Genomic DNA, 24,461 nt, shown 5'->3' with positions numbered 1-24,461 from the left:
ACTGTGTGAAGCCCATTTCTCATGTCCCGCCGTGGTATTGCTGCATTATTGCTCAAAGACGTTCACTACCATGAGTTTGGTTTCAATTGGACATAAATGGCATATACTAAATAACTGTTAGTTTATAAACTAGTATTGTTATGAAGTCTGGAAACAAATTTACAAGGCTAAAACCAAAGTAACGGCAGGAAATACACAACTCATATCAGTCGTGGGTACTTTGTCTCAAGTTGCGTTCTCCACTGCAATGAAGCGATTTATCAAGACCAGTTCTGACAACAGTATCTGATATCTAGCATAAGAAGAAACTCTTTACATCTTCACATCTGTTGTCAAGTATACAAATTAGAAAGAAATCTCATGTGTATCAAGTAGGCAAACTGTTGTCCTTTGACCTTTGTCTCCAAAACCTGTAAAAGACATTGAAGTGATGTGGAATAGACCTATGGTTATTGAAGACTGATTTCGAACCAGTCAGTCACTGACTTATCCTCCCATATTATAATGTATATTCGTCATCTGTGTCCCCAGTCGTCGAGCAGATGATCTTTAAATATCTGGTCAATGCACAAGGGATAGAACAAACCACGCATTTTGCTTTTGGGGTATATTAAAACATTCTGATGTTTGCAGAAACTACATGGCAGTGTAAAACAGGTTTTATCATGATATATAATAAATTATTTTGCAATGACAGAAACACATTCATGCATGACAGACGAAACTTGTCCTTTATTCTCCTAAATGGAACGTATATATAACTGCACAAAAGAACAAACACAATCCAGGAAATAAAAGCTACAAGAACGGACAACATTGAATATACATGACAGTATTGAAATATATACATTTGCGTGATCATATTACTGAAAAAATACAAACATGCTCTTTCCTGATGTCATGAAATTGTGTGTTGGACTTGTTCTTCAGCAACTCATGCTTGTCCTAAGGGGCAATTGCAACTAACCGGATCGGGTGGTAAGACTCGCTGACTTGCAAATCAGTTGTCGTAATTAGTTGAATTGGTCTGGTCCATGCTCGATGTCAAACAATAGCCAAACAATAAAACGTCGCATGAATTATTACTATACTTGTGATGTCATAAGAGAAACCAACATTATATAATATATCAAAATATATTAGTGAGTTAACACAAAACTTAAAAGCATATAAAGTAACCCAATTGTATAATTGGTAATTGGTTCTGGAAGCTTATGTGGTGTCCGTCAAGCATGATGTACACTCATTCGTCCCCAACTCGTGTTATTCAGGGACAAGCCGAATAGCAACTCGTGCCCCTCTGGAAGGATTTCATATTCGCGCATCAACATCAGAACTACTTTAAACAAGAACGATAACTCTATTCCTGTTTGATTCTTATGGTACTTCATATCACCGACTGTATTGTTGTTTTTGCTTCTGTTTATATTTATTAAAGAATTAAACCTATTGGATACAACTAAAAGGAAAAAATGTCATACAAATAATGGAACGTATTTATTGCCAGCTGTTTACCTTATATTTCCAAATGTATATGTGTTCATAGGGTTTAAAGCTGTGTATCTGGCGATATTTTAGGCTGACGTTTTGGAGGTCGTTCATACATTTTTCAGCATATTCATTGTACAATTCATCGAGGGATTTGGCAGCAGGGTTACATGAATGTTCAGATTGAGAAATATTTTAACGTAATTTTTGAGTATCGCAAATGGGATATATTTTATTGAATATGTAAATAGTATAATGTTTTTCATTAACATTAAATCCCAAAGCAGATACTCAAAAATGGCGTTAAAATATTTCTCAATCTGACCATTTATGTTAAAGATTAAAGTTGATTGGTTATATACAGATATAATATTATTGCTTTGAAACTCGTAGCGATTTATAACTACTTTTCCTAAAAATATTGTAAAGCGCACGTACAATCTCCAAAGAAAAGGCCCACAAGATTGCCAGAAATACACTCAGTTTCAATCTATATTTGTATATATATTTTATGTCTCTCATGAATCACTAAGTGATTGGTCGTAGTTATTTTGTATATATTTCAATTCCTATGTATATTCATGTATGCTACGAGTGAGACAGTCATAACATTTTCTTCTTCTTCTTCAGTTGGACCCATTATGCAAAACAAACGCACGTATATTTATTAATAGCTTTACATTAGGCAGCAAAATTTCTGTTAGCTACGTTCTTTGTACTGTCAAAATGATGACATATATTTTTCATGATTTTTTAAACTATGACACAATGCCATAAACGATTTAAATACTCGGGATTATTTTTATCAAAGCACCGCATTTATCACGTGCGTTCTGATTGGTTTGTCGTATTTTCGCACATAACAAGCATCGAGACGGGGACGAGTCGTCTTTCAAGTTACGGAAAGGGGCGAGTGGTGACGAATGATGTACATTATTAACCCAAAAAAGTCACACACAAACATTCTTCTACTACTACTGGGCACACCCATTCAACCCTAGCGACAAATCTACCAAAATCAACATGAAAACTAAGTGTCAACAAAAGCTTTAACAATACAACACGAACACTCAGATCTATTTGTATGATTCAGAAACAATTCAAGAGCAACAACATTCTGTAGCTGAAACATAAATCTCGCAACATGATATATACTGAGGGAAACAAATATGGGAACATCACTTCATCGCAGTGTTCTCTATTTATTCTCAGATTCTCATCCACAGTGAGATACAAAGCTCGTGAATATACCAGGAAAAGAATAACCAAACACTTGCTCTTTCAAGTGTTCCCTTATTTGTTTGGCTCAGTACATATATATATATACGAAGAGTTACAGATCTCAATGCTCAACGTGATCGATCTGGTACTACTGACAACCCCCCAACTGTGAGCGAAACTGTGTCAATCGTCAAGGAGTATTGAGGCACAACATATGTTATTCTGTAATCGCAATCGCTAAAGTAATGCATACGAAATACTAATAAATGAAACTACCAATTTCATATCATTGTAATACATGTAGAAAATCCACAGAGACAACTGGTCAGAATAGATACCCAGTCACATATTCGTGCCAAACATGGTTGATAGCATCATTCTCCCATCCTGGGACGTTGCATAAATCACTGGATAGCCTGGTCCAGGCAGAGCGTGCAGTAAAACATCCAACAGACAAACGTTTCAGCTTCACAGGCCCAGTCTAATATGAATGAAAACAATAGAAAAGAGGTAAAGTAAAGTTCCCATGTCAAACGTGAAGAAGTTCGCTTTGTAGTTTTTAAGGGGGCCTCGATGAATTGCACCAACACTAGAACAATAGGGGTACACAAATCAATGGCGGAACACATATACCACATGTACCTGCTGCCAACAACAACCAGGACCATAATGGCTAGGGTCATGCATTCAAGGCTGAACTTTCACAAGCTTTACATTTACAGAGATGATGTTAAACTAGAAATACAAAATTGCTGCAACCCTTGAAACACGTGAAAGCTGGGTAAGAAGATAAAAAATATAATATGTAAGCAAACGAATTGCTTCTTATGGGCAGGGGTCAGGTAGAGATAAGTGGAAACTCATGAGCCTTCAGTCTCGTGCACTTAAGACGGATCAAAATCATTTTCCCATCCACGCCTAGCTCGTCAAAAGAGGGATCATATGTCAATATCATCGACGAAACAAGAAACGTACAAATAATATATAATAGCAATAGAGGTGATCAGACATCTTCGTAAACAGCATCATCCTGAGGAGAACTATTCGGCTCAACCGGTGTTTCATAGACCTGCATATCAAACTCCTCATAAGTTGTTTCTTTTCTTTCTCTTGTGCTTTCGTCCATGCTCTCATAAAGGACTGGAGGGTGTCCGTCATCTGCGAAAAAAACAAAACAACAGGTTTCCAAGAAATAAATGCGAGCGTATAAATAGAAATATAACAATTACAACGTATAGGGCTACCATCGCAATATGACATAATCCAGTGATCACGTCAAAGATCCGGGTTAGAACTGGTCTTCAGCAACCTTTGCTCGTCGTAAGAGGTCACTTTCAGGATCGGGTGGTCAGGTTTGCTGACCTGGTTGACACATGTCATTGTATCCCAACTGTGTAGATCTCATGCAGTTGGTCACTGGATTGTCTGGCATATAGTTGGAATATTGCTGAGTGCGGCGTTAAACAGCAAACAAACAAAACATAATCCAATGACAAGTGAAGTTAAATTGACATGGAGGAATACAAACATGTATGAAGAGGAAGGATGACTACTTACCACACTGGGCCGGCGCTGTATTCCTGCAACAACAGAAGGAATATTCATTAAAATATATCAAAAGAAACATAAATAGGTAAAGGATGAGCACTATTTTAATGGATTAACAACTTCTTTATTCTGTATAGGCGACGTTTCGACATAGATTCTAATGTCGAAACGTCGCCTATCGAATAAAGAAGTTGTATATCCATAGAAATAGTCATCATCCTTCATCTACCCAACTTCTAGAATGCCAATCAAAGAAAACATAAATAGGTGTTTGAAGTGGACGTGACGTTCTGTATCATGTCTGCATTAAGGCTTTAATATTAATGTAGATGGTCGTGTGTGTGTGTGTGTGTGTGTGTGTGTGTGTGTGTGTGTGTGTGTGTGTGTGCTGTGTGTGTGTGTGTGTGTGTGTGTGTGTGTGTGTGTGTGTGTGTGGCTGTGTCTGTGCGTGTGTGAATAGGGATTATAGTGTGGTCACTGATTAGCACATACAACAAAAACACACAACGATATTAGATAAGTTTTACTCACTCTGTCGATTCAGGTGCCTTTGGCTTTTCTGAAAATGTATTTGAAAGGTTTCGTGACAATGTGATAACAACGTGGCTTATAATGTCTCACACGAATATTTTGGGCACTGCAGAGGTAGGCAAACAGTCGGTGATTTCTGTATGAAACCCTTCCCTATGTGTAGCCTCTTATATAGCCCTTGGTCATCTAAAATAAACTTGATGACAAGGATAATGACTGACTGACTGTGTTTGGTTGTACGCCGCTTTTAGCAATATTCCAGCAACATCACTTCGGGGGACACAAGAAATGGGCTTCACACATTGTGCCCATGTGGGGATTCGAACCCGGGTCTTCGGCGTGACGAGCCAACGCTTTAACCATTAGGCTACCCCACCGCCAACAAGGACAATGAAATAACAGAACTTTGTATAGCGTTCAATATAAGTGAGGTGAAATTGGGTTTAACGTCGTGCTTGAGAATATTTCGCTCATATGACAACGTGCATGCATGTGTATGTGTATGTGTAGCTGCTTGTACTAGCCCAAACTGAAGCTGGTTTTATAGTGCTAGCTCACTGAGATACCATGCCGCAGTGAAGAATGGATACCACCACTCAGACACATTATACTGACTCCGAGCCGACCAGTCCTTGTTGTACCCATTAATGCTGAGCGCCAGGCAGGGACCAACAAGTACCATATTTTAGCGTCTTTTGGTATGACGCGGCCGGGGATCGAACCCGCGACCTTCCGCTCTCCGGGCGGACGCTCTAACCACTACACCATGGAGGCGGTCTTCAATATAAGTACCAAGTCCAACCACTTTGTTGTTGGTACGTACAAATTAGTCAATCAAACCGATTAACATTGTAGCTTTGAACTGATATTTGACACCGGTAATTGTTCTGATCTTAAAAGAGGGGCGATGGGGTAGCCTAGTGGTAAAAGCGTTCGCTCGTCACGCCGAAGACCCGGGTTCGATTCCCCCACATGCGTACAATGTGTGAAGCTCATGTCTGGTGTCCCCGCCGTGATATTGCTGGAATATTGCTCAAAGCAGTGTAAAACCATACACACTCTGATCTTAGCTTATTTGAACATTGATGACGTCTTTGACCCACCCGTCGTTGTGTGGCGTCTTTTCCACCATACGATGCAAACAGTCGCTGCTACGAGAAGGGGAACCAGACATATTGCCATTCCAACGCCAACGCCAACACCAACACTGAACGTGAGCCCTGAAAGTTCCACGGTAAGGGACAATGTATGTTATACTATCTGTCTCTTTCTTTTCGTTATTATCAATAAAAAAAAAACATTCATACAGTCATTGTTTCAAGACTGCATAAAATGATCCACCAACACTCAAGAAAAGAAAAAGTAATATGATATCAACTCGATGGTTATAAACATCATGAGAAATTTACGCACGTCCATGTCAAAACAGGGCATCAAGCGTTTGATGAATTATTCCACCTATCGCATTGGGACACAATCAACAAAACCGGAGTACTCTGTTTACTGCAAAACAATTACATGATAATGTGAAATTTGCTTACATTATATAAATCTGCGTAAATAACGGGAGAGTGAGTAAGCATTGTTGTATACTTTAGACAACACCTTTGCATCTGTCTCATGAGAATCTTTGATTGATTCTGACACACACCAGTGGTTTAAACACCATATGGCATAGCAACAAGCAATAGGACATATCAGACAAATATCAACTTATCTTAATTTGCGCAGATCGATGTTCATGCTGTTGATGACTGGATTGTCTGGTCCTACTCGAGTATTAACAGACAGCCGCCATATAGCTAGAATATTGCTGGGTGCGGCGTTAAACTAAACTCACTCACTCACTTAATTTACATCAGTTCTTGCAGCTGTCATGGAGCGTTAGGGGTCTTGTCTGACCCGAAAGTCCTATGTTGGTGTCATTCTACAAATGCCTTTCCAAAAGCTAAGAGGGATAAACAGATTGGATAATTGGCAGTCTTGGCAAGTATGTAAGCGTTATTTAAAAAGTTAATCGTAATGCTTATTACACATAGACAATTTCTTACTTTAATACATGGCGCGAATTTCATCATCTACCTCTGGGCTAAAAGTCGGCAACAAACTGTATCTATTTTATGATAAAATTCAATTATATTCTTAATCACCTGACGTCTCGTTCTTTGTGGTACAGTGTACAAACAGGGCTGAGATTCAGATGCTATAATGAGTACTTTTGTTGAAGGCAGAACACTGAAATGGCATTCTACAAAATACGTTTCCAGCAGCACAAGGGGTGACAATAACGGGGCAACTGGTGCCCAGTCTTTGCAAGATTGTAAATGTTCATTAAATCGCCTTTCTAAAAAGTTAATTATAATCCTTATTATATTTAGACAATTTCTCACTTTCACATATGGCGAGAATTTCACCATCTACATCTGGGCAGCAGACTATCTTTCTTTCAAAACATTCAAATCATTCTCAATCACCTGATATATCTTCTTTGTCAATACAGTGAACAAACATGGTCAGAGATTTAGATGCTATCCGAGTACTTTTGTAGAAACCAGAACACTGGATCCGGGAAAGATGATCATCACAAGAGGGCGTGAATGTCGCCATGCTGACGGCGACAACTGCACCATCGCTAGAACGTGATGTTGATGTCACATCCTCTGTAAGTGTCTGGTTTCCTTTCGTCCAGATGATGGTGGACAGCGGTCGTGTCGGATTGGTCTCACACATAAGCGTGACGTCTTCATTCTCCGTCATAGCCATGGGGAGGTTTGTTGAGTTGATAATACTTATTTCCACCAGAGGTACTGTAAATGTGTAAAGACAAGATACTTTCATATGATAAGTTATATGATTATATTTTGTTTGTATTATTGGTTTGAATTATGAAATAAAGTAAAATATAGACATAAGAAAGTTATCTCAAATACATGCAACATCTCTTCGAGAAATAGAATCCTTGGACAGCGCATTTCAAAAAGAAACATATGCATACATGCAATCACAATATATGTACAAGATAAGGAGTTCCCAGTAACTTAGCTTCACGAAATCTGGGTAAATAAACACTATCTATATCACTGACTACACGTGACTACATTCAGATCGGCAAACAGCACTTATGTTGCCATCTTGCACGCTGATATACTCGCAGGGTAAACAGTGGTGACATTAGCACAGGCGCGATGATACGGAGCACACCACCCCTATTTACAGTTTGTTTCATATGACACGTTTGTGAATTCTCTCATTGTAAGTACAAACGATTTTGACAATAAACACCGTTTTAGTTACGAGAGGTTAGAATAATATTATTAATCCTAGAAAAACCGCTTTCAAAAAGAGATGGAAAAGAATATTTCCGGTTTTAACAGAACTGATAGCAGAAAATTGAAGAAAGTTGTTTGTTTTGTTTTGTTTTTATTCATCATTGGTAAATTGAAGAAAGAGAGAATACTACACGAGGTCTCATTACATACGAATTATACGAGACGAGTGTCCTTCCTATGGTATCTGACCGAGCGAAAGCGAGGTCAGATAACATTGGAAGGTCACGAGTTTCGTATAATTCGTATGTAATGAGACCGAGTGTGGTATTTTATTTATTACCCACGTCTTACATGCATTAAATTGACAAAATAGCGTATTTTTGTTAATATTTTGGTTTCAAACCGAAACCGGTTTCATAAAGAGGTTGCGGAAGAGTTTTGTACTGTAGTACAATATTTGCATGACGTCACACCGTAATGACGTCACTGCCTTGGTAACCGACGTCACGATGCATGTCAGTTGTCATCGCCTCGTACAACCTCCTACAGTAAACTACTCCGTAGCACCCCGTTTCTTGGTTTGCAGTTGCTTCATTCGGCTAACATCACTGGTGGAAACATTGCGTTTATGTTTTTCGATGGATATAATGTCTCTGTTCGACTCACAATTAAACAGCGACACGGCAACGTTCGCAATGTTTACATTCCCACAATGCATTTAAGTTGTAGAATGAATGAATTCACGTGTTTGTTATGAATGAAAAAATAGTTACGTCAGAATGTGACCTAATTGAGAGGTCCTCGGTTATCCAATCAAATCGTTAGAATCTCAGGTCAAGTCGTTACGACACAGGTCAACGCGATACGACACTCGTGTGACGTACGGGATTAGTATGCAACTACCCATACGTTGACCACGTGGGTAATAAAGTTAAATATCAGACTCTGTACTTTACCATCGATGTGAAGGAGAGTCGAGTTCGTTCTCAGGTTGGTTCCTTCGTAGAATCCAACACAATACATTCTCTTCATATGGAACTCTCTTGTGACTTCCACTGAAAGACGACCTACAGTAACAGTCAGTCCTCCGTCTTCACGAGTTGATGAAGAGACGCCAGTTGTTATAATGTCGTCATCCTTCATCCACGTTATGTTGGACGGTGGTTTGGTCGGGTTTGTCTCACACACCAACAACATCGTGTCGCCTTCAGTCAGATTTAGCACATGTGTTGTGGAAGTCAACAAGCTGATCGTCTTCAGTGGCACTTTGGAAGAACATAAAATGCTTACATTACTTTTACTTTCGTTATATGTAGGTACCACAGGGCGCGTGTCAGTAAAGTTCTTCAACCTAAACAAGAAGACAAAAATCACGGTGGAGGCCGATCGGGTGACGTTATTTGGAAATATCCCTGACGGTTCTAGCTTGATTTTTCATAGTTTCAAACTAAATGCTTATTACAAAGAATCATTGATATCATATAAATAGTTATAATTGTGGATATTAACGCATGCATTTTTTGAAATAGGTAACAGTTGAAAATGAAAACAACTTTTGTCAATTGTATTTTACGATAAATACATTTTTGTGTTCACTTTTTTTTGCGTCATTGAACAGAATTCGTAATATGCCTTGACATTACAATCACCTTATGTACAATTTCTCAAAGTAATCTTTTCTTGTATTAATTTGACAAATCGCATCAACTTTTAAGTAAACTGGAAAGTGCATGCAAACATAATTATAGCTGAATTATGCTAGGATTATAAACCACCAAAATAAATACCTACATAGACTTTGGATTTCTACTAAATAAATCCTAACATTTTAGTCAAATGAAATTCAGCTGAATAAAGTGTGGAATAATCATATCTATAATAAACTGGAAAGAATTACGCTTACGCGTGGCTAGGCACTGATCGCAAACAGATTCCTGGAATGTCATCCAGTTATACACGAAACAAACGAGTCAGGGGATTTGTCGGAGATCAGTACCAGTGCTCCTTTATGGACCATGAATGTTTCTGAGGTTGCAAAAATCAGTATCTCTCCATGTTAGGTAGTGAGTGAGTGAGTTAGTTTTACGCCACTTTCCAGAAATGTCAGGGAGGTGGGCACCAGAGTTGGACTTCATACATTTTACTAATGTTGGGAATCGAACCCAGGTCTTCGGCGTGACGATCGAGCGTTTTCACTAGGCTACTCCACCGCCTCTGTTAGTCAATGAAGCAAAACAGTTTCATGCTACATTTCATGTTCCAGTTATTCAGTTCATGTGGAATTCAGGTTCATAAACAGATCCAGTTGGATGATTGCAAATATGGGACGAGATAGGATAAAATGGTGTCTGCATGCACTGAGTTTTTGCATATTTGACTCTGGACTGGAAATAATAAAACTTTTGTTCGATATCCTGGATTTATTAATGCAATTAACATGTGAATGTTTGTTGGTACTTCATGAAATATTGCACCAACAGATTATCTAGATTCTTGGTTTGTATGACACGTACCAGTGACATCTAGGACCACCTTGTTACATGAGGTCCTTTCAATGAATGCGAATATGGGACGAACTAGGATTAAACGGTGCCTGAAGATTAACTTGTATTCATATTATTACTCTAAACCGGAAATAATTATTTTTGTGCAATAGAAGATATACCAAAGGCAGAAAACCTGCCAAATGTTTTTCGGTACTTCATTGAACATTGCACAAACACATAATATTTACATCCGTGATTGGTCTAACACTTACCATTGACGTCTAGGACTACCGTGTTGCTCCTCTCACCAATAGACACGTCAAAACATGTCCAGTTCGAATTATGATGTGTCAGGTAATTGACGTCAAGAATTGTCAGAGTGTTTGGGCGGCCTGGCTGACATGTGAAGTTATAGATATCCGTCGGGTTGAAGTAATATATACATGTTTCATCAATGTATGATCTCACTCTAAATAAAGATGTTCCGTTTTGTAACTGTGCGGTCCAGTTGACACGATAATGCCTTCCCAAAACGCGTCTGCAGGTGAAGGTGAATGGTTGGCCAGCGACTGCAGTAGTGGAGGACCCTGTCAGGTATACCCTTCCTGGCAGGTATACCCTTCCTGTAGGAGAAAGTGTGAGATGTGATTAAAATAATGGACATGATTCTGAATTACAGGTATCGATTGTTGATGTCTGCTTCCATATACATCACACGACATTACACTAACTGCGTTACACATCCGTACTCGACCGATTCCAATTTTGTTGTGACTTCAAGTTATGCATCAAAATGTCGAGCTCACATGAAACACCACAACCAAACCGCCATATAACTGAGGAAGAGAATTATATGAAACATGGTGAGTATGAAATAGTTGTTACCTTCACAGATGCCTGGAAGGACTGCAAACAGAAGAAGGCATATCCCTGTCATGTTCTGCAAAGGAAATTTATACGTATCAAATACTGATACAAGATATTGAATATCAACATGTATTCTGGCTAAATGTGTGAAATCAAACCTGTCATCATGAGGTAATTTGGTATGGTGGTGGTGACATGGTGTTCAGGATTATTGCACAAATACAACAAGGCGCATGTGGTATAAAAACACAGTTAAAACTGCAACATAATGGCATACCACCCCCATGCTTATTATATGACGTAAAGGACTGAATATATACTCCCTATCAAAACGTTAGACTCACTAGAGTAAATGTAGCCACTTACTTCAGTCAACTGTTCTAAACTAGATTTTGTTAAATATTCCATACTGTTTAAAGGTACTGTTTACACATGAACTGATGCACTTTTAAACAAATTTGTAACGTTGAAAAGATTATTGTCACGAGTTCAATAAATGATGAAACTCTGTGAAAATTGATGAATTCTTAACAAAAGCTTACACCAAAACGCAGCTGTTCACACGCATGATATTTTCACATGATTTTCAGCATTTTCATGCGTGAACCACATCCAGTTCAGCTGGTTCCCCCTAGTTAGTGGAGAAATTTATCTTCAATGTAACCATACATATATTCATAACATAGTGAGTCTAAACTTTTGATGGGTAGTATATGTTGGGCGGTTGGTAGGTTTGGTGTACCTGCTGTGACCACCGTATTCGATCGTATTCGACGTATCGATTTGCTGATTTGTCACACAAACATGTATGTAATCAGCTGATATGCCCACATGAACATCTACTTCTTAGTTAATATATTCACATAGACATGTTCTTCCTTGGCTGACATGCACACATAAACAAGTCCGTACAAATCACGTACTAAGTCAACTGATATACTCACTTACAAAAGCATTCCGGGCCGATATAATAACTTAAGCATATACTTTCTCAGTTGTATACTAACACAAACAGAAACTTCCTAATTAAGATGATGTTCGTGAGTGAGCGTTGGACACGGGAGCTCAAACCAAAGGCCTGAATTGGTTACGCCCGGTATTGTCTGACAAACGTCTGTTGCTTGAAACGAGCGTTCGTGGCAATGGGTTCACCCTAACGTAATGTTCAGGTCAGAGTGTGATCCTTTGTTTGAGTGGTCCTCCTGGGTTGCCTTGGCCTTGGTCGATCCCTGACAGTGCCTGGTTTTTGGTGTTTCTGGATAAGTCTACTGATGACAGAGTGGCAGGAACCAAGCTGACACCCGACGGCCTTGAATGACACGCCAGCTGCATACATACTCTGTCCGACATCTCAGTCCCAAAGACTTCTCCTCGTGTGTTAACGTTAGTGGATGAAACGGATGGCATTCACAAGTTTCCTGTCAGAGGTACTGCTTTTCATGATGTGGGTGGGCAGCAGACTTAACGTGGAGTTTTCAAACTAAAATCTTGTTTTTCAGTATCTCAAATGTGCTCCTAAACAATGGGATCATTGACATATCATCATCGATACATGTAGCTATGTGTACCTCACTGTGATGAAATATATTAGGGGAGCGTAATTAAGTTGTGGAATGCTGGCATGTCATTGAGGGCTATTGCAAGAGATGTTGGTTGTCATTCATCGACTATCAGGTGATTGGCCTGCAAACATCATAACGTTTATGCACGAGTGGCAACTCCTAGGAGGATAAACCCTTCTCAGAATCATAAGACGTTTTCGTTCAAGACAACTGGCTTCAACATCGTCGTTTGTCCAACAGAATGGCCCGAAATCGTTTAAATCGGCCGGGGATTAAGCAGGACGGACTATCAGACGTCCGTTGTTATCCCGAGAACACAAAGCAGCACAAGATTGGTGTCAAGAATTTGACGTCATGGGAAGGGTCCACTGGTCGAACGAAAGTAGGTTTCGTGGCCGAGCTCGTGTTCACTACTGAATAAGCGCACAACGGAATGCCTTGGAGCAAGAACTGTTTGGCGAGGGTTTATTGATGGTGCGGGTGTTCTTCAAACATGACTGTAAACTTGACCTTGTCACGACCAGACAATGTTTCAATGGTCAACGGTACTTCACCGACATCCTATACAGGGCTGTTGTACCATCTTCTGAACACAATAGTGCTGGAATATTGCTGTAAGCGGCGTAAACCCAAACTCACTCACTGAACACAAGGCCAGTCTTCATGGACAATACTAGTCCACACCGTGCATGTGTCGTTAGTGATTTCTTTCAACAGGGCATATTCAAGAGGCGAACTCTACTTTCGCCCGTCAGGGGTACAGATCTCAAAACCACAGAGCATGTTTGTGACAAGACGGGTCATAGAATTCGCCAGAAAGATATTCCAGCATGCAATTATGATGCATTGGAATACTCCCTCCACCAAAAATGAAAAGCAGTACCTCAACGTCAATTCTACGTCTGAGGAGGGTGAAGGATGTTGCAGTCGGTGGAGCTTACACCATATATTGACATTGTGGTTTCTTGATGTCTGAATGCCTGAATCTTGAAAATGAACACGTTTGTTAAAATCTAGTCGTTTCACAGTCCCTGAACAACATTATTTCCCTACTACTTGGCCTCCCCGCAATGCTGAAGCCCTTAATTCCCAGGTTCAGGAATCTTCCAACTCAATGGGGCTCCTTTTCAATTTAAATAGGTTTATTTGTTACTATCAAAAATATACTGAGTCAAAAAAGAAACTTCACAAAATGTAATTTGAAAAATAATGAATAATTTTTCTCTGATGATACATCTATGTATCCGAAATGGGATCCCTATCTTTCGACTCTAGAAAAACGTTAGCAAAACCCACTCAAACCCATCCATTCGTAGTGCAAAGGACATTAGTGCCAAATCAGGGTTTGCACGTGCAGTCGATCACGTGATCTTTGCATCGAAGTTTTCTTCATATGCACGTGTTTGCATTGGCCTCAAGAATTGAAAAAACACTTTTAAACCACAGTTCTAACGGTACTTGAAATACCACGATTGTCAAATGTGCAACGTGAACGCGCCGATGGCATGTTGCAAGCGGGAAGATCAGTTATTGACGTCGCAAGAGCAATGGGATGCAGCCGTCGTACTGTGTATGACTTGCAAGGTCGTCTACAACAAACTGGCACCACTTCTGGTCGCCCAAGGTCGGGTCGTCCACGTGTGACGTCACGAGCAGAAGACCGTCAAATCATCCTACGTCACCTACATGACAGATTTCTGCCGGCTACACGAACCAGGGCTGAGATGTTTAGAGGTCGACTGTCCTCACAGACCATTCGAAATTGGTTGCGGGCTGCCAATCTCCATTTTCGACGTCCATATCGTGGGCCAATATTGACGCCGTTTCATCAACGTCAACGTCTGCTGTGGGCCCAACGTCACCTCCGATGGACCCAGAGAGACTGGAATTGAGTCGTCTTTAGCGATGAATCCAGGTTTACCCTCAGATTCGCGGACGGCAGGCATAGAGTCTGGAGATTACGTCGTGAACTGTATGCCCAATGTTGTGTACAGGAAGTCGACAGATTCGGGGGCAGAAGTTGCATGGTGTGTGGTGCTTTCTGTGGGAACAACCGTTTCCGACTTCTGGTCATCCGTGGAAACCTCACAGCTGCTGCTTACCGCGACCAGGTGCTCACCCCTGAACTCGTTCCTTTCATGGCGGCTCATGGCCCAGGTCTACAGTTCCAGCATGATAATGCTCGGCCGCATAGCGCGATGTTGACATGAAATTTCCTTCAAAACGCTGGAATCAACGTCATGGACTGGCCATCGAGGTCCCCTGACCTTTATCCAATAAAGCACGTTTGGGATGCACTTGGGAGAAGGCTTCGTGGTCTTAGGAACCAACCTCAGAATTTGCAGGAACTTGGCGCTGCCTTGCAAGAGCAATGGCGCAGAATCCCCAACCACGTGTTCACAAGCATCAGGCAGTCGATGAGGAGACGGTGTTTGGCAGTGGTGAATGCGCGGGGCGGCCATACACGATATTGAACTGAGAAATTTCGCATTTTTATTCTTGTGACTTGACATTCTGTATACCCATGTTTTGGAACGGCGGTGTAGCCTAATGGAACTGATTATGGCACTGTCTGTGTATCAAGTACATCACACAGATCTCAGCAATGAAATAATAACAATTTAACATCTTACCATCTCTTGTTCTTTTATAGTGCCCTGCAGAAAGAATGTGAAGTTTCTTTTTTGACTCAGTATATATATATATATATTCAGGGTCTTAACACAAGTTAAGACCATATGACCAAAGTTAACAGCACAACAAAAGGGGTCAAACTGGGGCTCCATGTTTATAGATGTTAAATGTTGGAAATGTGGGTTGACACCTGGGCCCACTAGTCCATGCAGGAGTGGCTGGTGTAATTCCTCACAGGTTTTCATCTGAAGAATGTTTTCCACAGACCAAGGTTGAACATTAATAAAAAAAATACAAGACAGAAAATATATGACAAATGATTTTACTGTTGAAAGACTCTGGCCATACATGTAGCTCTGCTGTTGTTCTGGTCAGCATTCCCAGAAACCTTCATATGGCCTCTGGCATAAAAATGGAGAAGCTACTGAACAGACACCTAAATGAGTGCTACCACATCACAACTCTGGGGCCACAAATACAAAGAAATATCACCTGAAAACCAAACTAATCTCATCATCAATGTTGATGATATTGCTTTGATTTGCAGTTCCATATACAGAGTGCTACCCAGGTACAACATTGACAGATTGTTTTACTATCAGTCCTAGTACTGCATCAGCTATGCTTTCATTCCGGAAGGAAGTCTGCAAGTATCAAACATTCTGTGCTGGGGTGACTGTTATTTTATCTGATATTTTCACAAGATTGTAGATGAGTAATTTCCACACTATCATGTCATGACATACTACCATTTCTTCCTCAAAGGCTACTCCACATCTGGCCAGTGATTACAAGATGTATATGAACATAATAACTAAACTTGAGATTACATGGAGATAAAATCAGAGAAAACTGCATGCTGTTCCCAACATTTTACCTTCAGGGGCTCTCCTGTTGATGAAATGATTTCAGCAATTCTAACTGACCATTATAATTTTGGCCTCATGCTGATTGGAGAATTCATTCCAATTGTTACATCAACCTCATCACCTGACAAGAGGCCCAATGGGATAGCACAGGAATACAGAGGAGAAAATATAAGATGATGTCACCTATTGTTCATGATATATAATCTAGTTATTGTCACATTAAACAAGAGCCATAACTGGGCTCATGTCTCATCTTGTGATGAGGAACTGCACATTTTCCACTTTTTCTCAGAACAATTACATTGATTAATACAAAGATCTATCAACAATTAGTAATCACATATCATCAGATCATCACAATATCACATAACTGAGATGCTATTATCTAACTGTAACTGACAAGACAGGTCATCACAGCTGAACCTAAGAGGACAAAAGAGCAAGAATTCATTTCTCAAGGCACTCAAAATATCCTTAACTTGTGAAAAAACCTCCAGACATACCACTGCATCCATCTCAGAATATTAATCACCCTAAAAAAAGACAAAATATCAAATCCATGCATGCATCAAGGCACTGGCTCTTAATACCATTAAGTTTACAAAAGTCCTACCACCACATGGGTACAAAACTGACAAACTTTATGAATAACAACTTCATTTATTTCATGAGTGTGACTTTTTCATAAAGATTCTTGTACCTTTGCCAAACATAAATGACAAAGGTCCAAGAATCTGCATCAAAATATCACACTCACCAAATAAGTTGTTATCCGTAAAATTTCACAGTTTTGTACTTCCAAACTTAATGCAACTCAAAAAAAACACCAAATGGGTAAATGTATCGGAATGTGTGAGTGACTAATTGCCTATTGAACCTATTCTCAGCTTTTGGTCCATTGATGAACCCTCAATAATCCAGTGCATCATCTCTTCATTTCACCATTCATTACCATACCATCATGCTGAGTCCAGTATACTATTAGTTACACAGTGTTTTGAAAAGGTATACAGGTCTTACAGTTCCGTACACTTTCAAAACACTGTGTGACAAATTTATTACCCTTAAGGTCTCCTTATTTAGCTTATCTTTAAAAACCAACATTCAGAAGAAAACAAGCATTGTCACTAAGGTGACATAATCCCCAGCCGCAAATTATCAAATCAAACTTAAAATGTAATGAAAGTGAAGGTCGTAATTTAAGATGAAGTTAAATGTAAACAAAAACATGACCAGTCAACCTCTCTTGATATCTTGCTCTGTAGTTTTAATAATATTTTCAAGACTCACTTTGACCTTGACATGAATGTCTTAGTGTATGAAATATGCAAAAATAGTAATAAAGAAATTGCTTATTGAAAAACATTCAAGGGAAGTCTTGAAAGTCTATGAAGAAAATCCAGTGAACTGTTCTTGAGATATCTAGTTGACAATCTTAACATACAGTTTAAGATGCTGAAATCTTCAAAGTGTCGCCGTGACCTTGAACCTTAAGTGAACGTCACCAAAATCGACTGGGCCTTGCACCTTCCCCAGGTGAAGCTTGGTGTCAAATATGAGGAAAGTCCAGTGAATGGTTCTTGAGATATCTGGCTGACAATCTTTACATGCAGGTTAACATGCTGAAATCTTTAAACTGTCGCCGTGACCTTGAAAATTAAGGGAAGGTCACCAATGACTGGGCCCTGCGCCTTCCCTAGATAAAGCTTGGTGTTGAATATGAAGAAAATCCAGTTAACGGTTCTTGAGATATCTTGCTGACAAGGGTAAAACTTTAAAGTCCCCTTGTGACCATGAAATGAAGGTCAAGGTCACCAAACCTGACTGGGACCTTTCTTTTACTGAGATGAACCTAGGTACCAAATATGAAAAGAATCCAGTCAACAGTTCTTAAGATTTTCCAATTCGTACGTACGGAGGTATGTATGTACGTACGGACGGAGCCTAATACTATATCCCCCGCATCGCTCGAAACGCGCAGCGTGGGATAATAACTGTTTCGTAATGATTTTTCCTACACTCGCATAAAGGGAGATAACTCGGGATGTCTTAGTTTATAATAAAATGATCGAATTTGAGGTTTTTCTTTGATGGACAAAGTGAAATACAGAAATATTTCTTGATATTGTAACTGACACAAACAAATATGAAATTGTGGCAAGCAATTATATTACTCTGTTTACACTCATACTTGTATACGCCAATTCCAAAATTTCGAGGCGATCAGCTTTTTGGCAGCCACATTCCATCTAAGGTCAAGGTCATTTGTACAACCAGTGTAGTGTGTCACATTACAGATTTGACGGGTGTACGGTTCGTACACTCTGGCAAATCTGCCTACATGGTTTCGTATGCTTTGGCTATTGACCAATCAGAATTCGACAAATTTATCTTAAGGGTAATAAATGCCAATAATACACCACTACATTACTTATACTGGTCTTTGATAAGAGAACCAGCATTTGATTTGGATTCAAAAGACACAAGCCAAGTCACTTTTACAAAAGTAAGTTAAGTGCTATGATTGTCATAAGTCAATATGTTCAAGTGTGAAGGTGACGCTGAACCATGACAAATAATGTATCATTTCAGAGGTATGGGATTGGTTTTGTCGCATGTAAAAAACATCTGATAAAGACAAATTATTAATCCTTTCTAACTATTTGTCATTTGCTAAATCAATGAACGTATGACTAACCTTAAATGAACACTTATTGGAAGCTTAAAATGTACAAGCTAGAACCCTATACATTTTACAAGTCATTTACTTACCAACAAGCGACATTTTTCAAAGTAAAATTGTCACCTTCTTGTATCGTGTATATCATTAACTTAAATAACTTCTGAAACAATCCCCATGTAGAAACAAGATGACATGGATTCAGAATAACACCAGAAATCAGGTAGCAAATAACATCATCAGACAGCAGAATCCAGTTTCATAAAGTTGCATTTACAGTGGCAGCATACAGATATATCTCAACCTGCTGAGACACTGATATTATCCTCAAGTCTGCAACAAACACCAGTACAAAATTCCTAAATTGAACTTAATCTCGCCTCTATAATAATGTTATCACTCTCAAGAGGTCACATACATTATACTGACAAAGCGGCCTAAATGCTTCGTTTTACATTATTGAAAATGTAAAAAATGCCTTTAAATTTTCGAAAACAATAACATGTCTATTTCTCAACTAAATAAAAATATTTGATCATTTTACCTGCCAAAGCCACATCTGAAGGTTTCTTGAAGTTTACAAAAACAGTTGAGCAAATTTGCACACATCTAAATGTGTTATACACAGATATATGTGAGTGACAGAACAGTGGCTGAATTCTCTGAAAATGATGTCAAAAGAAACTAGTCAAGTATGTATCTCAATGTTCATCCACTCACAAGCACATTAATTCCTAAAATTGGATCAGGGAGGAAACTTGGTAAAGTCAAATCTACATCCTCATCCATATAAATAGTTGAATAGACAAGTAATATCCTAGATTTAGTGCCCATGGCGTGTCTGGACATTACGGACATAAACAATTAGGAATGCCATGGCTTGTCTGGACATTACGGACATAAACAATTAGGAATGCCATGATTCACCGATGCACTGGTGTATTGCTAGCAAGCTCTGCATGATGCAGTACATGATTTATTTGTTTTAGTGTCAATTCATACTACCCATCAAAAGTTTAGACTCACTATATATTATATATATTTCTCCTCTAACTTAGGGGAAGCAACTGCAAACCTAATGCAGATGAATTGCATGAGTATTATGCATCAAATTGCTGAAAAGCATGTGAAAATATCGAGCATGTGAACAGCTGCATTTTGGTGTAAAGTTTTGTTAAGAATTTGCCACTTTACTCTGGTTTCATCATTTATTGAACTCATGACAATAATCTTTTCAATGTTACAAATTCGTTTTACAATACATCAGTTCACGTGTAAACAGCACCTTCAAACAGCATGGAATATTTTGCAAAATCGTGTTTAGAACAGTGGACATTCTCAAAAGTGAACTTAACACATTTTTCTCTGGTAATTTTGTTACACAGACCACCGAATGTGACTAGACTTAGTGAGTGTGGTTGATGGATACTTGGCTAATACTCAGTCATGTTTGGTAACTGATGAGCGATGGTATGAGCTTGCTGTCCAGTAATGGCTGCTTGTTATGCACAGAATGTCAGAAATGTAATATCGCGATAGGTACCATATCGCGACGAGACCTCAGTATTGAGATATGTATCGTATCGTGACATCCCTACAAATAACTATCTACCATATTGCAAGAAATATACACTTTTCGAGTTAAATTAATGAGTATTACTTGCAGGAAAAAGGACTTTTAACTGTTAAACAGTGGATATAGTATAATAAAAGAATGCATGAAAATTATAATGTCATTAATCAATTCAAAGTAGACATATTTTCACAATATAAACAGATTATATAAAACACATTAATAATATCCGTATTGTCATCACATATAGTTATTATGTTAAATTAACTGTTCTAAGCATGACTAGAAAACAAGTTATAACTGTCTGGAGTTGACTACAAAGGGTTACAGAAAACATATCACCAGAAAATCAGCCTTCATAAAGAAAACAAAAGTGACATTACATGGCATTTGGTTTATCCAATGCCCGAATCAGGGCCATCTCAACACATGGGCATAGAGGCCCCATGTAAATTGATATAAATGTTGTGACTTGCTCTCAATAAGTAAACAGACACTGCACTAGTTTAATTAACTAATTTTATCGCCCATTTACATTTTTGTTCCAGTGAGTGGCTGTGCATTTAAAGTCCAAATGCATTTCTTTGCCCAGAATCCAATAATGTTGTTGAGATGGCCCTTTTGATATTTTGCATCTTCAAAAATAGATAGTGCTATATTTTGATATTATACACATAAAGAGTTGATAAACAAAGTTTCATGAACAATATCATCAGCCAACTGCATACAGTGTTGCTTGAATTCCAACACTGCAAGCAAATGCAGTGGGATTTCAAACGACAGAAGGGGGGTGAATTCTACCATATGTACATGTCAAAAAATAAATGAGACAGCATCCCAATATTAGCTTTCATGGATGTTTTATATACAAAAACAAAACTTCTATGTGGAGGTTCTTAAGCAAATGTGGATATATCTTATAGCAGTATGTACATTATTATCAGAGTATTGTCTAGTGATATGCTTATTTTGCATTATACATTGCACATTGCTTTTCTTAACAAAGTCCTAAGAGGAAATGAATGACGATTTAACTTTCGTGACTCTTTTGCCAAGCATCATCCGCATGACCTCCATGCCATCCAGCATCTGAAGCCATGCCTCCTGTTTGTCATCATCTACAGAAGCTTCCTTATATGCTTATGGTACAGCAGGGAGGAACACATCAGCCACAGGAGGGAACTCCTTAAGGAGGATAGTATGTAAAATATGCAAAATTTTTGTTGACATGACCTGCATTAGATATTGCCGAAAATCTATGTACGCAATCTATACATAAAACAAAAAGTTAAGCACCCCCACATTGAAGTAGTGACATCACTTCAATGCTTTGATGAAGTGGTTTGTTAGGAATATATTTGTTTGAATAGATGATTATGAACCTGTTTTAGTAGTGTATATCGGAATTAATCACGAAAACACAATCATTTCAGCACGTGAAGGCAGACAAACGAAGTCAGAGATCGGCCCAGGTCTGAAAGACCACCAGTGACCTCACAGTGTGAAGACAGTGCCCTAATACGGCATGTGCGCCGACATCCGTTTGCGTCAAGCAACGAACTGAGACATCAGTGGTTACCTGGTTGACGAATCTCCATGGGAACTGTGAGGCATCGTTTGAGACATGCTGGTTTGAGGGCAAGGAGGATCATCAGACGTCCTCTGTTAACAGATCGCCATCGGAGGTAACGTTTAGCATGGTGTGTCCAACGAAGGAGATGGAATTTACGGACAGGGCGACATGTTCATAGGACAGACGAGAGAGGGTTTTTTCTCCACATGACCGATCTACGTAAGAGAATGTGGAGGCACAGGAATGCCACTTTTGCAGAGAGAAACATCATGCCAACAGTGGCTTTTGGCCGGGGCTCGATAATGGTGTGGGGAGGTGTGTCATACGATTGCAAGATTGACTTGGTGACTGTTCGGGGAAACCTTAACGGCGATCGCTACATCCGGGAAGAACCGAATCCAGTCGTTGTTCCTCATTTTGGCAATCATACACTTGCCAGCAGAACTGTGTTTATGGAGGGCAATGCTAAGCCCATGGTTCCAATGCCGTGACAGCGTTTTTCCAGAACAAAACCATTACCACACTTTCATGGCCAGCAATGAGCCCCGACTTCAATCCAATATAACATATCTGGGACTATCTTGGGTGACGTATACCACAACGTGAGCCTCTTGTAGCAGATTTGAGGCCAGTGGAAGTTGTCTTGCATCAAGTGTGGCGCCATTTGCCAATGCAGCGAATACGTCAATACACATGGGGTATGAGAAGGAGGGTTGCGGCAGTTATTGCACAGGCAGTTCTTGGCAGAGTTAGCCACTTTCATGACACCTTTGACACTGTCACAAAATGTGGACAATGGAAGTGAGGGCCTTTGCCAATTTCCTGACTCCGCATATGGCATAACTCAAGTCCAGTTATTCGTACCGTGATGTCACATCACAGTGAAACATTTATGGGACAGTTCAGGATATTTCATGTGACAAATATATATGATTAGTGAATTATATCCATAATAAAAGCAACAATATGAAATACATTCATGTTAAACATGGATTCCAAAATAAAAAATACCTATTGCACCGCCCACCAACAAAAAAAATGGGGGCCAGCAGGAAGGCACAACAATACATACCATTTTAGATTTCTCACTTCCATGCATTGAAAATGCTGAATATCCTGGCCTGATGTGAGAAAACAATGGACACCAACAGTTTGAAATACAAACAGCGAAGAATAGATTTTTAAGAAAACAGGAAAGAAATCATCTCTGACATCCTCCTTAGTCAGCAAGAGAACAATGACAAACAGAGTGCTAGTCATCTAAACCCGGATGTCATGACGATCACTGATGTCATGTGAAGATCCTGTCCCATTGTCATTCATTTCCTGTTATGAATTTGTTGGTATGAGCAGCATAGAATACTAATGTAATATTATTATAAAATGTCAGTTGAATACCGGTATGGTTGTCCAGGGCTCCAGATAATTTTTCAACATCAGGAGTACGTATTCCTTATTTTTTCAATATAGGAGTACTGGAAAAACTTAAGAGTACATTTAGAGTACTAAATGGAATTTTTATGGCGTGTCAGTAACCTGTGTTTCGTTTCATATATGCACCACAACAGTGCTAGTCTTGTGTAAACAGGTCAATAAACAATAAAGCAATACTTTTTCAGATAAATACGTCTGTAAATGATTCTAAGACCGTACACCATTGCTGCGGTGCATATCTGCTATATTTTTTCCTACCGTATTGTGTGTATTTTTTATCCGTACATACGCCGATACGGCCTATATCTGGAGCCCTGGTTGTCACTTATCACATTCAGGGATATTCTACTCACTACATCATTCTAACTAAGCCTAACCATGTCAAAAACTGTTGCCATGGAAACTACTTTCAGTTTTCATTTCAACAGAAAACAGTGGTGAGGAAAATATAACATATAAATTATTGGAAAACAACTAATCCTCAGGATCTAAACTACCATCCCTGATATTTTCTTAAATGTAAAACATGACTTAATATCCTAATTCCTGATTGTCATCTGGAGTTGTAAAATGGAGACCAGTGAAGTTCAGGGTTAGAATTGATCTTCAGCAAACCACTCTTGTCTTAGGAGGCGACTAACCGGATCGGGTGGTCAGGCTCGCTGACTTGGCTTACATATGTCATCATATTCCAATTGCATAAAACGATGATCATGCTGTTGATCA

The 24,461-nt window shown here is 39.1% G+C and overlaps 1 protein-coding gene across 1 annotated transcript in view; it reads right to left on the bottom strand.

Annotated features, from left to right (window-relative positions):
- The window catches only part of LOC124272202, a 129,964-nt gene extending 105,549 nt beyond the window's left edge, over nucleotides 1-24,415 (bottom strand). The window contains exons 1-2 of the mRNA XM_046707350.1: nucleotides 23,374-24,415; nucleotides 11,429-11,483 (exon numbers count right to left, since the gene is read on the bottom strand). Of these exons, the coding sequence (XP_046563306.1) occupies nucleotides 11,429-11,483; nucleotides 23,374-23,400 (82 nt within the window). The 5' untranslated portion in view covers nucleotides 23,401-24,415. The remainder of the gene's footprint in view (nucleotides 1-11,428; nucleotides 11,484-23,373) is intronic.
- Between the last annotated feature and the right edge of the window lie 46 nt (nucleotides 24,416-24,461).

Source organism: Haliotis rubra, unplaced genomic scaffold (genome assembly GCF_003918875.1).
Source record: "Haliotis rubra isolate DU_JTF1 unplaced genomic scaffold, ASM391887v1 Scf167, whole genome shotgun sequence".
In the NCBI taxonomy this organism is placed as follows: Eukaryota; Metazoa; Mollusca; class Gastropoda; order Lepetellida; family Haliotidae; genus Haliotis; species Haliotis rubra.
This window is presented reverse-complemented; position numbering and strand designations above follow the sequence as displayed.